General features: G+C 44.1%; 1 protein-coding gene and 1 non-coding gene across 2 annotated transcripts in view; one reads left to right on the forward strand and one right to left on the reverse strand.

The window, feature by feature from the left end:
• LOC125890064 (phospholipid-transporting ATPase ID-like) overlaps window positions 1-14,840 on the forward strand; it is a 67,902-nt gene that overhangs the window by 23,654 nt on the left and 29,408 nt on the right. Inside the window, exons 2-5 of the mRNA XM_049578473.1 lie at window positions 4,437-4,524; window positions 4,708-4,766; window positions 12,007-12,120; window positions 12,985-13,083. Coding sequence (XP_049434430.1) covers window positions 4,482-4,524; window positions 4,708-4,766; window positions 12,007-12,120; window positions 12,985-13,083 — 315 coding nt within the window. The 5' untranslated portion in view covers window positions 4,437-4,481. The remainder of the gene's footprint in view (window positions 1-4,436; window positions 4,525-4,707; window positions 4,767-12,006; window positions 12,121-12,984; window positions 13,084-14,840) is intronic.
• Window positions 3,485-3,566, reverse strand: trnas-gcu (transfer RNA serine (anticodon GCU)). The gene has a single exon. It is a non-coding gene; the product is annotated as a tRNA-Ser (tRNA).

Raw genomic sequence — 14,840 nt, forward strand, 5'->3', positions numbered from 1 at the left:
GACTTGCGTGGATTTCCTACTAAAACATGGCGTACGCTTAAATCCAGAAAACGTCATACGCACAAAAATATCCAGATGTATGAATCAGTGCGTACGCATGAATCCAAGTACATTTTTTTTGTACATCCCAATCAACGTGGAATTGAGCGCACATGTTGGAGTACCCGACCCCTCCCTGTCCACGCCCCTATTTAAATATGCAAATCATATTTAAATGAACCCTGCACCTGAGATTCCCCTCTCTGCATGATCAGAAAATTAAAACAAAAGAATGAGTAAGACGGGAAAAAAAGAAAATCTTCACAGAATGCGAATTGGAAACGCTACTCGCTTAAGTGGAGGCGCGCAAAGATGTACTTTTTGGCACACTGTCCTCCGGCATCAATACAAAACGCAAGAGGAGTGAGTGAGAGAGTGTGTGTGAGGCTATCAATGCTGTAGGGACAGAAAAGCGTACACACGCAGAATTAAAAAAGAAGTGGTCCGACATTAAGGTGGACGTGAAGCAGAGGAGGGCTGCACTTTACGCACGGGTTTATTGACATGAGTACTTTACACACAGAGACAATCAGGGGGTTGTTCGAAAGCTCTGAAGCTGCAGTTTAACCAGCAACAAACAGCAAGTCACTAAAATTAACCACTGACTAGTACTGATGCTGTGAAGACAGGATAATATTTGGGGGCGCACATGTTCAGTGCGCATCAGGGGGATTGATATTAGGACAATTAAACAAATAAATTATTTACTCACCAAGAAGCCACCCATCATGCACAGTGCCAGCCTGTAGCTTGTTCCCAACCATGCTGTTACTCAGAATGTATGAATCGTGCGTTGAACCAAGCCACCTCGCCACAGTGTTGGTTAATTGCATTTGCGCATCACATATGATCTGTACATTGATCGAAACAAAAACAAATTCATCCTGCGATGGCGCTTTTATAATGTGTGTGCAGTCGATAGCTCCGGTAACATTAGGAAAACCAGCTCTCGCTGCAAATTGCGCTTTAATGTTGGCCCGTTCAGCTGCATATGGGAATTTGATATACCTGGCTGACATGCGCATAATTCCGTCCCACACAGCTGGCATGGCTCGGCTCAGGGTCGACTGGCACAGTCCCGATCGTCGGCCAGCTCCCTCTGGAATGCCCATGTTGCTAGGAGTCCCGGTGTGGTCAGCACCTGTATGGATACAGGCAGCGCATGGCTCCTCGCCGTGTCGCGCTCCAAGGTCGGCCGCAGCTCTGCGAACAGTTCCAGGAGGACTGCCCTCGGGAACCAATGCGGCAAATACTGCTAAAACAGCCGTTGTTGTTAACGGTATTTTTGTCACCACTTTGCGCAAGCTTTTATATCCACTCATCTAATTGCAGACACGTGGGTGTGTTAATTGTTCATCAGTGTTAATTGTTGATGTGTCTCTGATGTGCACATCACTCTGAGGACTAATTGTTTTCACATTTATTTATTATAACAGTTTCCCAGCATCACCTCTAAGTGTCGCCAAAGGATCAACAGCTGTAGAAACGTGCGTACGCCAGCCATGAAGTTGGCGTGAGGCACCGCACATTTCCACGGTCATTTCACTCTTGATACATCTGAACTTTGCCGTGGAAAAGGACGTACGCCACGTTTTTGTGCATACGCACCCTTTGTACATGAGGCCCCAGGTGAGGGGAATAAGGTGATGAGGGAGCTGATTGACTGGGTAAAACTCAGGAGCAGTGAAGGGCTAATGAGACTAACGCAGGGCAGGTGTGTCGCTGGGTGCATGAGAGAAAGGCACTGATTGGGGGAGTTAGAACAGGTGAGTGAAATTGACAAAGACAAAGGTGGGAAAACACAGACAGGAAATAAAACCAGACATGACACATGAGGAGTGAATCTACAAATTAAAACAGGAAACAAGAACATAAACAAAATCCTAGAGATAAGAGGACAAACTAAAAACCCTGGATTGTGACAATTCAGCCAGTTAGATGTGAAGATTTGCTGCCTCTATGCACAATAAAATTACTTTATTTTTTGGAGTTTGGTGGGTTTGGTGATCACAATTTTGAGATCATTTCTGGTTGAACAAACAGGATCTTACACTTTAAGAAAACGTTCTTTTAATGCTTTACCGCTGGTGTTTTAACGGGTGAAGTAAAATTAGTGTTTTTCTCAATGGAGTCAGGCTTTGGAGAGAGCATAGATAAGTTTCATTCTTAGTTTAGTTCCCTGTCAGAAAGGGCTGTCTGTTTGGGAAGCCCTAAACATGTGACTGGAGAAATGAAACTTTTGGATTCACCATGGAAATGTGCGAGAAAATCTTTTTCTTCACAATTCAACATAACACAGGCTGAGTGATAAACAAATGGTCATTTGGGGATGTGAGGTATTCCTTTAATTGGATTCAGCATTTAGCCTTCAGGCCACTAATCAAAATCCATGGTGTGAGGCACACTGCAGCGACCACAGGTGCCTACTGATGATTGTTGGCTTGGTGTGTCAGGGCGGTAAGAGAAGCCACTGAAATAACAGCGGCATACCGACAGCCACTTTTCGGCTCAGACAGGCCGCAGACGGCCAGACGTGGCTCTCGATTTTGAACTGACGGAGAGCTGAACGAGTGGCGCTTGTCCTGAGAGGGGAGTCTCCCTCTGAGTCACTCTGCCCTACATGGGAAAAACATTAAGCGGCTCAAGGGCTGATGCAAACCTGGAGTAATAACTTCTACATGGGAAGAGGGAAGTGAAAGCAGATAAATACCCATGGAGTGGAGCGAACATAAACAAAAGTGAAATGTAAAACAGTGGAGAGGCTTTCATTCTTCTTCCTGCTCCAGTGCTAGCATCCCTGCACTGCTTCCTGTTGAACACAGGGTTGATTTTAAGGTTCTTTCATTTGTTTTTAAAGCCATACATGGGAAGGCACCATACTGAACTTCTGTGCCCCTACTCCAACTCCCAACCGTTTAGATCTTCAGAACAATGTTTTTTAACTGTCCCATGATTGAGGCTGGTGTGTAAGGGAGATTGTGCCTTTGTGGTAGCTGCTCCAAAGGTCTGGAATAGCCTTCCGCTCTCGATCACGCTCCCCCTCCACTGACAGATCTTAAGACGTACATGTTTTCATTGACCTTTGCTTGTTGGTAGTGGTTTTAGTGTCGTAGCATTTTCTAATCGTTATTCTGTTTTATATTTGTATTTACACTTTGGTCGACTGTGGTTGTTTTTAAATGTGCTATAGAAACAAATTTGCTTTGATTTGATTCTGCTTCTTGCATGTTTTTTTTATTCTTTGTGGCTGTTTGTTTGGCATGTTCTTTATCTTCCCCTGTGGACCATCCAGTTCAGATCATTTTGGATGTGTTAGTCATTGATGTCAAATCAGCACATCAATGAGAAAGAGAGTGTTGAATTGAAATCGATTTGTTTCAAAGAGGGTTGTTTTAATGGAGCATGTTGAAATGTAAACACGGCAGTTCAAAAGTTAACTTGTTTACGACGAGGATGGGATTCAAACCCACGCATGCAGAGCACAATGGATTAGCAGTCCATCGCCTTAACCACTCGGCCACCTCGTCTTCCATGTGTGGTTTTTAAAGGAATCATTGATGCGCAAAATGATTGTTTGTGAACCAGTCAGGCCATGGTGCCTTGAATTTGTGAGGAAAACTTTCTCTTTCTCAGTTGCGTCCATGAAAAATGTTGAACATATTGATTGATTGATTGATTTCGGACCACTTTTAACAACAGCACAACTATATCATCACTGCATCAGGCAGCACAAGAGGGTTTCTGATTTGAACGGTTGGGCAGGGGAGCCATTCTGTGCGGAGTTAGCATGTTCTCCCCGTGTCAGCGTGGGTTTCCTCCAGGTAGTCCAGCTTCCTCCCACAGTCCAAAGACATGCAGGTTAATTGGTGACCCTAAACTGGCTGTAGGTGTGAATGGTCGTCTGTCTCTATGTGTCAGATAGAGATACGGATAATGAATCAACAACCATATCGAACATCTTAGAAGCCCTCACAGAACTCATACAGTATAACCCAAGCCTCATTTATCCAGTCGCCTCCACCATTCAGATGTTTACACCTTCTCTACTTGGCCTCAAAAACTTTTCCAGCCATAAATAAAATGTATTTTTAAAGAACAGCTGTACTGGGAGCCTAAAACCTTCTTTAACCTTAGTTTAAAAAGCCATACAGCTGGGGAGTGATTGCCTCATAGGGCACATTATGGAAAATGTTCTGATGGCAGCTGGTGGGTATTAAGTCATTCTCACTTTAACAGGAACGTTTAAACTCTCCAGTTTCCAGGAGAAAGCCAATGTTTGACAGAACAGTCCGGGGTGTGTGTGTGTGTGTGTATTTCCTGGTGATGAAGATATTATGTGACCCAGATTTATGCTTTTGTCCCGCCATAATGTAACAGCTGTCTCTTGTTCTTCACAGACTGGTATGATGGATAGATAGCAGGAGAAGGACGAGGAAGAGAAGATGTCGTTCTTTGGCATGGACTGTGTCAGGAAGAAAGAGAGAGGTACGCCTTCACTACATGGGTCTCATTCATCATGAAGGTTCAGATTTCATGAAACAGCAAAAATTGTCTCGCTGGTTCTCTTTGTGATTTGCTTTGGATTACACTTACAGAAAAATTGAGACCTTGATAAACACACTTATACAGCCATGTAAATCATTATAATACTTTGTCTTTTCAAATCAGAGCTGGAGAGGAAAATCCGCGCCAACGACCGCGAGTACAACCTCTCCTTTAGATATGCAGTAAGTATTAATATGTGTGTATGTGTGTGTTGCTGGTGACTCTTCAACACTGTTCAGCAACGTGAGGGTCTATTGTCCTGTGAAAGACATCTGAAATAGAGAAGGGAATGTACAGCGGATGCAGCCCACATACCTTACAGACAAAACAGCTCACTGCCACATTGTCAGTACAAATATTTACAAGAGAAACTCTAGTTTTGGGGTGTGTCTGGCTGCTTGAGTGTCTGGCCGTTATCAGGAGACTGGACGTCAGCCAAAGTCAAAGAGTTGAGGTTGCTTCTGGGTAAACTCATTTACCCCAGTTTGTTCTCTGTGTTGCTGCAGTCACAACTCTGGATCACTGAAATATTAAGTTTCAAAGAAGAATAAAGACATGGGGGGCGACCTCTAGCTCACCTGGTAGAGTGTGCTACCCCTACAGGTTTAGTCCTTAGCAGTGGCTCGGGTTTGATTCCAACCTGCAGGCAAAAAATAATCTTAAAAAAGAGTAAATACATTGATAACACATGCATTTTGGTGCTTTCTTGGTTCTAAAAGTGTTACATAGGCCAGTCACTTGTTTAGAAACCCTCCAAGTCAGCAGACATGCAATAAGAGGTGGCAAATTATTAAATACACACAGAAAAAAAAAAAAAAAAGCAAAAATTAGCCGATTTTTCATGTGTAGTCCCTTGGCCAAGATGTTACACAAGGCTACCTAAAGTACAGCAAAGCACAAAAAAACAAAAACAAAACAAAACGACACAAAAAAACAACCTGGTTTCACTCCGAAGTCGTCAAAGTCTGGCGCTTGGGTAGTGACTTGTGGCGTCAGACAACGACGAGAAAAAGCTGTCCTTTAATGTCGGCATAATACGCGGCCGGTCACCATTAAATTTTAACGAGGACAGGGGGGAAACGTGGTGGGGCAAGAGTGAAAGTTAAGGTGGTGAAAGTCCAACTAAGGCAGGTAGGAGGGGTGGTGGATGGGTCCAACAAACACCAACTTTCACTCGGGAGAGCGGCGTTCGCATCTAAAGCCAAACTGTTTTTTTTCCTTAAACCTAACCACGTGTGTTTGTTGCCTAAACCTATTTGTTGTTGGAGAAAAAAAAAATTGCGTTGTTGTACTGATGTAGTGCTTTTATTTTGAAAGAGACTGTATGACAACTGTACATTTCCTGTGAAAACGGATGTGTATTTTGAAAGAAGACAATGCATGTAACAGGCAGAACTTGACACGGAGTCCCAGAGCATCAACAACCAACACACCCAGGGTACCTTGGACATTGTATCTGGACATGGAAAGTCCATGACCAAAACTCCATATGTGACGAACAGGAAGAAAAGGATACTGGATATTAAAATGCAATCTTACACAACAGTTCATACCATATCCTACAAATTAGCACTCCACGAATGACGTAAACTAATTAATGTAACGTTAAGATGATTAGTTTTAGGCAAGAAATATGGAGATGATGCAACTCAGTTCAAGTTCACACAGTGACGAACACTGGTCTCCTGGGGAAAAGTCCTGTGTTTTGTGTCCCATCTGTCGTCCCAACCTGCCTCCTAACTAGACAACCTAATCTCATCCCAAAGTCGTCGAATACCGGCGCTTGGTCAGTGACTTACGGCGACACTGACAAAAAAAGCCATTGTTTCAGGTGAGCATGATACGCAGCCGGTCACCGCTATTGTTAAACAGGGCCCGGCAGCGTCAGGAGGAAACGTGGTGGGATAAGAATGAAAGTTAAGGGGGTGATGGATAGGTTCAGCAAACACCTGGCAGGCCGAACCCTGTTCTTTTTTCCTTAACCCAACCACATGCATGTGTTGGCAAAACGTAACTGCGTGTGTTTGCTGTTGAAGGAAAAAACGTCCATTTACAGTGTTGTACTGACGTAGTGCTTTTATTTTGAAAGAGACTGTATCCAAACTATACTTTTTCTGTGAAAACAGAAGTGTATTTTGAAAGAAGACAATGCGTGTAACAGGCAGAACTTGACACAGAGTCCCAGAGCGTCAACAACCAAAGCACCCCGGGTACCTTTCACATCGTGTGTCGCCGTGGAAAGTCTGTGACCAAACGTCGATATGTGACGAGGTCGGAGTGAGAATGTGTTGGACTGGACCACATCCTTCTTCACTTCAGTCAGTGCACTGGTCACATGATCGCAACCTTTAAAATACATGGGTTATGCACAAATTACCGGCTCATCATTACGTGGGATATGTATGAATATTCTAAAATAGGAATATATAATAAAAAAAACCTTTATTAATATGTCACTTTTTAAAACAGATGTTGCTTCATAAGACAATAAAAGAAATCAGTGAAAGAGGAAGAACTAAATAGAGCAGAGCTGCAAGAGAGAACAATAGGACAAGGAAAAGTATATTTATAAATGTTCGCATATACGCACATGTTTACAACACTACAGTATGAAACCTGAAATGTAAAATGAGAAGTTGAAAAGTGATTTTTGATCGTCCCTTTTAATTATATTTTTGGAACAGATCATCCTGCATGCCTCTCAGAGAGGATGTATCTAGTGGAAAATACCAAACAGGGTGTAAACAGTCATTTCCCTCCTCTTGTGTATTTAAACACTTGCAGCCAGAACAAAATCTCTCGTCTGTGGGCGGTGATGTTGTTAGTGAATGGATCCAGTGATAAACTAACATGGGAGTCACAGTCCGGCCGCTTGAGAGCCTCCTGATAAGATCCACCTGGCACAGAGCAAATGCCTCCCATGAAGTCAAACATCTGCAAAGAACTCCCACAGAGACCAAATGAATGCTTGCATTACAGATTACAGATTCTGTAAAGCAGAGATTTCTGAATGATTTCTCTGTATATTTCAGGGGATCCCTAATCTGCTCTCTGGTTCCGCTTCAGTCTGAAACCAAAGAACCTCTGAGTGACCTCAACACTCTTTTTTACCCTGAGAAGTGTTTCTAGGAATTTCACCTCCAGGAAATTCTCTGCACACTTTATGTTATCTGTGCGTTCAGTACCACAAACATGTCATCAGCACAATAAGAGAGAGAATTATAACCACCATGAAGCTAAAGTGTATCAGGCACAGAGCAAACAAACAGTAAACACAGCATTTTAGTGACTGCTAGATTGATATTGGTGCAATTGGTCTACTGCCACAATATCCTGTGCAATTATTCAACTGTGCTATTTTTGTACTATTTATTGCGTTACAACTACACACTTTATTTCATACTCTTATCCTTACTTTATATAATTCTCTGTTCTTTATAACGGAGCGACTAATGAATCCTTGGGAATCAATAAAGTATTTGACTTTGACTTTGACTATTTGTCTTTCCCTAACCTGAACCAAAGTGCATTTGATGCATAAATCTAAGACAAGAGTCTTTGTTATTACATTTATTAAAATATATGTAGTGTCTCGTTACTTACTAAAACTTGCGTCTGAAAATAATCCAGGGAGCGATAAAGTTGCCACAAGAACATAATTCAGAAAGCAGTTTAGTAACAAACAAAGGTAATTTCCAGGAGACATCGTTGGGGTCAAGAGCCATGAACCTTTCAGTTGAAAGGAAGGCATCTGTGTTCCATTTGTTGTTCTGCCTACTGACATTTCCTGACGTGACATTCTGACCTTAAATATCCAAAGGACCACAAACACATGCAAATATTTGTTCAAGCCATGAATAGGATTACCTAACATGCTTTTGTTTTATCATCCCGGATGCACAGAGCTAGATTTCCATAATGAAGGTTTTATGGATTCATATAAACACAGTGTGCACACATGGAACCAACGGCTAACACGAAGGGAACCACACTTCACTTTTCAGCTGGTTGTTTGTGGCCGGTTTACACCCAGAAACCCAGTTGTTGTGTTTTATTAGATTATTTGTTGTGCTATCATAAAATATTTTGCCTAAGATTTGATAGATTATTATTATTTTGATACTGAAATACACTGCAAAAAATTAGGGGAACACTGAAATCACACATCAGATCTTGATGAACGAATTATTCAAGTTGAAAATCTTTACTAATGAGCAAAGAACAAAATGACATAACAACGGTCAATGGAAACTAAAATCATAAACCTAATGAGGGCTGGATTCAAAATCACACTGCAAAAAATTGAAATCACAGGCTGATCCAACTTGTGTGAATTTTATCACGTGACTCAGTAGTGTGTTTGGCCCCTGCGTGCCTGTATGCACTCCTGACAATGTCTGGGCATGCTCCTGATGAGTCAGAGGATGGTGTCCATGGGGATCTTCTCTCAGACCTGGATCAGGGCATCAGTGAGCTCCTGGACAGTGGTGCGATGTGGCGGCGATGGATGCTACGATACATGATGTCCCAAAGTTGCTCAGTGGGATTTAGGTCAGGGGAACGAGAGGGCCAGTCAATGCCTTCGTCATCCAGGAACTGCCTACACACTCTGGCCACGTGAGGCCGGGCATTGTCCGGCACCAGGAAGAACCCAGGGCCCGCTGCACCAGGAGGAACCCAGGGCCCACTGCATCAGGAGGAACCCAGGGCCCACTGCACCAGGAGGAACCCAGGGCCCACTGCACCGGGAAGAACCCAGGGCCCGCTGCACCAGGAGGAATCCAGGGCCCACTGCACCAGGAGGAACCCAGGGCCCACTGCATCAGGAGGAACCCAGGGCCCACTGCATCAGGAGGAACCCAGGGCCCGCTGCACCGGGAGGAACCCAGGGCCCACTGCACCAGGAGGAATCCAAGGCCCGCTGCACCCAGAGGAACCCAGGGCCCACTGCACCAGGAGGAACCCAGGGCCCGCTGCACCAGGAGGAACCCAGGGCCCGCTGCACCAGGAGGAACCCAGGGCCCACTGCATCACGAGGAACCCAGGGCCCACTGCACCAGGAGGAACCCAGGGCCCGCTGCACCGGGAGGAACCCAGGGCCCACTGCACCAGGAGGAATCCAAGGCCCGCTGCACCCAGAGGAACCCAGGGCCCACTGCACCAGGAGGAACCCAGGGCCCGCTGCACCGGGAGGAACCCAGGGCCCACTGCACCAGGAGGAACCCAGGGCCCGCTGCACCAGGAAGAACCCAGGGCCCACTGCACAAGGAGGAATCCAAGGCCCACTGCACCAGGAGGAACCCAGGGCCCGCTGCACCAGGAGGAACCCAGGGCCCACTGCATCACGAGGAACCCAGGGCCCACTGCACCAGGAGGAATCCAAGGCCCGCTGCACCCAGAGGAACCCAGGGCCCACTGCACCAGGAGGAACCCAGGGCCCGCTGCACCAGGAAGAACCCAGGGCCCACTGCACAAGGAGGAATCCAAGGCCCGCTGCACCCAGAGGAACCCAGGGCCCACTGCATCAGGAGGAACCCAGGGCCCGCTGCACCTGGAGGAACCCAGGGCCCGCTGCACCAGGAAGAACCCAGGGCCCACTGCACCGGGAGGAACCCAGGGCCTGCCGCACCAGGAGGAACCCAGGGACCACTTGACCAGGAGGAATCCAAGGCCCACTGCACCAGGAAGAACCCACGGCCCACTGCACCAGGAGGAACCCAGGGCCTGCCGCACCAGGAGGAACCCAGGGCCCACTTGACCAGGAGGAATCCAAGGTCCGCTGCACCAGGAAGAACCCACGGCCCACTGCACCAGGAGGAACCCAGGGCACGCTGCACCAGGAGGAACCCAGGGCCCACTTGACCAGGAGGAATCCAGGGCCCACTGCACCAGGAAGAACCCACGGCCCACTGCACCAGCGTAAGGTCTTACAGTCACTCTGAGAATTTCATCCCGGTACCTAACAGCAGTCAGGGTATTGACATGGAGGTCTGTGTGACCTTCCAAGGATATGCCTCCCCAGACCATCACTGATCCACCACCAAACCAGTCATGCTGGATGACTTTACAGGCAGCATAACATTCTCCACGGTGTCTCCAGACTCTTTCACGCCCGTCACATGTGCTCAGTGTGAACCTGCTCTCATCTGTGAAGTGAACGGTCCACCAGTAGAGCACCTACCAATTCTGGTGTTCTCTGGCGAATGCCAATCGAGCTCGACGGTTCTGGGGTGTGAGCACAGGCCCCACTTGTGGACGTGGGGCCCTCATGCCACCCTCATGGAGTCTGTTTAAGGCACAGTGTGGTCAGAAACATGCACACCAGTAGCCTGCTGGAGGTCATGTTGTAGGGCTCTGGCAGTGCTCGTCCTGTTCCTTCTCGCACAAAGGAGCAGATACCGGTCCTGCTGCTGGGTTGATGCCCTTCTACGGCCCTGTCCATCTCTTCTCGTGTCACACAGGACACTAGCAGAAGACAAAACTAGAGCAGAATCAGTCAGGAAGGATAAGGAGAGAGCATCTGTGGCCACCACATGTAAAACCATTCCCTTTTGAGAGTTGCCTTGCTTTTGCCTCTCCATTGCACCTGTTGTCACTTTGATTTGCACCAAAGCAGCTGCAACTGATTAACAAACACTTGTGCTTCCTTAATGACAAACTGATAACCCTGAAGTTTAACTGACTTGGTGTTAGACTGTGACCATTAAGTGTTCCCAAATTCAGGAATAGGCTTGTGCACCTTTACACAAAGGAAAGTAATAGATGCTTAACTGCTCCATTAATGGTAAAATGCATTATTAAACAGTTTATCTGAAAATGATCCCATGCTTTCATGTCGCGGTTGTTGTGGAGAAACCTTTTTTATAGCCTTTTAACAGCAGGGGCAGTTCCTTAAGAAAATAGAGGAAATAACTCAACACGCCTTAGTTTAAACTGAGTTATCCTCAGGGAGTCTTGAAGATAACTCAGCTTATCTTGTCAGGGAGCAAGAAACGGTCAATCATGCCTGCACATCTACTGTTTTCTCACTGATGAACTCATTCAACTGTAACATTTATTACAACTATTAACCTTTTATGGTAGAGGCAGAGAGGACGAAAGGTCAAGTAAATGCTGTAGATGTTTTTCTGAGCAACCTCATGATTAAGAATTTTTGTTTCCTGTTTTGATGGCTGTTTGACCTCGGTGTCACATGGACAAAACATCCCATATTCAGCATGTTGACCACCTACACACAAGAAACTAGAACCCAGTGTGAGGTTCCCCCGGCACTATGCACGTTTGGATTTCTCACCTAATCATAGAGCCTGATTATCTTGAAAAGAGCACATAAGTATAATCAATTCAAACAAGCTTAAATGTCTTGACAGCATTAATCCTGTATTGATTTAACACTATATCTTATCTTTACACCTGTACCAGACGAACGCCATCAAGACCTCCAAGTACAACCCCTTCACCTTCCTACCTCTCAACCTGTTTGAGCAGTTCCAGAGGATCGCCAACGCCTACTTCCTATTTCTGCTGGTGCTCCAGGTGAGCGAAACAGAGGCGCACACATGCATGAAAGGCAACAAGTGAGGCAGCCATCCAACTGTCAAGCAAATTTTATGTAAAATATTTGACATAACTCAAATAATGAAATGCAAATCAGACGTGTTTCTCTAGGGTTGGTTGAAGACATACCAAACGTTTGACGCATTCACAAGAAAAGAGTCAGGAATAGCATTATTACACTTTACAAGGATTTTGTCTCAAGTGGAGAAGATTAAACAATTCCTATTTTTTTTTGGGACTTGATGAAACTGTCAGAGATAACAAACAATGTTGTGAGAATCAGCGTCTCACACACACACTTGCAAACTTGTAGTCCAATGTGACACAATCCGATTCAAGCGACTGCTCTTTCTCACAGTGAAGCTGTGTGTTAACCAAACAGGAAATGGATGAATCAGGTGCAGTTAGATTGAGGAAGTGTAATATCCAGTACAGGAAATTGCCTCATCGTGTGCAGAACAGTCGTGTTGCACCACAGAGGTTGTACGCTGTGGCTACTGTTCTGCTGACAGACAATGAAGAACTGGAGCAATTAATGACGTTAAATAGCTTGATTTATTTTCTGTATAAGTTAAAGTCCATGTTGCCTATTTATGCATCAGAACTGATGCATTAGGTCTTTAATAAAACAATATAAAACAACTTTAAAATGTTCTTAGATTCACATCAAAAATAACCCAGCTCCTGCTCATCACATGGCTTAATGTTAAACCAAATTGTTCTCATTTTCTCCTCTGTCTCTCACCCACACAGTTTGTAGTTCCTCTCTGTTTTTGTTTTTCAATTTTCACTTACTATCATATACAAAAATTAACTTAAACTGTGCATCTGTGTCCTCCTCAGGTGATTCCTCAGATCTCCTCTCTGTCCTGGTTCACCACAGTCGTGCCTCTGGTCCTGGTGCTGGCAGTCACTGCTGCCAAGGATGCCACTGACGATATCGTAAGTGAATGTGTTTTGCGTACTGTTTCACCTTTTAACAAATTTTAACGCTTTTATTTTAGAGGTATTTTGATAATTTTTGATAAAAGATCCAAGTGGCATTTACAGAAAGTCTTAAGTAGGGATGCACAACAATATTGGCACATCATCTGTATTGGCCAATATGGGCTTTAAAATGAACTATTGGAATCGACCAACATGCTTTTTCTTAATTTGCGCAATGAATGAATATTACATGCATTGAAAAGAATTGTATTTCATGTCTCCATCTGCTGGTGGGCCATCATGATAAGAGTATGCATGCGTAATATGATGTTAATTCCAGTACAGAAGAGACTTGATGATCACTAAAATTAGGTGGGGGAAAAAGTGGATATATCGATATCAGTATTGGCCAAATTAGTTGTTAATCGTCGGCATATTGGATATCGGCAAAAAATACAATATTGTGCATCCCTTGTCTTGAGTCTTTAATCTAACTTGCCTTAAGATGCAGGGGCCGGTTGCACAAAACACCTTAAGATTTTCCTTTAAAGTCCAGGTTAAGACTTTCTTAAAATAAAATCAGTTGCATAAAACACATCTTTTCTTTCAGGTCTCCTTAAAATGTTCACTTATGTTCCTTATCTTGGTCTTACACTTAAGGAATCCCTTTAAGTTAGTTAAACTATTGCACTAAAGACATTAGATATCACAAATTTGAGCGCAAACAAACAAATGGTTATCATAGAACTATTATATTTTACCACTGTACAATCTCTTTAAATGCTGTAGATGCCTTAACATTTTTATTTAACTCTAAGGGATTCTGTGCAACAACCTTAAGTAAGTCCCCCAGTTTAGGAAAAATTAAGTCTGAAGTGCCATACTCATGGAGTCAACTTAAGGTGTGTTGTGAAACTGGTAAATAAGAAAACATGGAGTCACAAATGGCTCAGAGATGCAGACTGTGTGGTGTCTGTTCTAAAAGTTCAGTTTTATATCACAGCAATCTCAAGACTACAGTTTTAGCCACAACATGTAAAATATTACTCCAATAATATTTAAACAAGCTCACTACTGTTTATAACACATCTTTTGACAACAGGAAATGAGGGAAATCAGAAATCAGGAACAGCTCAAGCTGCAAAACAGCTGACCAAAATTTCCGATATGCCAGGAATCCATTTGATTGTCCATGAGCCAGATTGCTCAGGAAATTAATCAGGTGGCCTGACCTTCCTTAAACTGCATATCAAACTGAAACCTATCCGGCAGATAATCATCCTGAATCTAAAATGAGTCTGTATAGAGTCCGCTGGGCTGAAGATGTTGCAACACACATCAACTATTTGGTCTGTTGTCTGAAAAATAAGTAAGCACAGCATATTTTCCAGCTGATCAGGGAATTATTTCTATCAACTCTGAAGTGAACTACCTTAATGACATGTCGTCCTAGTTAAGTATCATCAAAAGTAAAATACACTGGTGGATTATTTTGCAAAGAGACACAGCACTGTTTGTCATTTCATGTTATCTGATGTTGCTGATATTGTGCTCCTCTGAACTTGCATTGGTCTCAAACAGGCATTTATCAGTCTGCTTAGCATCAGATTAAGGTTGCCATGGCGACTGTGTCTCTGTTTGTTTAAGTAATGATCCAAGCATATTATAATCTCAGTCGTCCGCAGGCTTATTTCCATTATTTAAAAAAAAAATAATAAAAAAGTTTAGGCAAATAGGAGCTAAAATTTTAAAATCGACAGACTACATTCAGA

The sequence above is a fragment of the Epinephelus fuscoguttatus genome, linkage group LG6, assembly GCF_011397635.1.
Source record: "Epinephelus fuscoguttatus linkage group LG6, E.fuscoguttatus.final_Chr_v1".
Taxonomy (NCBI): domain Eukaryota; kingdom Metazoa; phylum Chordata; class Actinopteri; order Perciformes; family Serranidae; genus Epinephelus; species Epinephelus fuscoguttatus.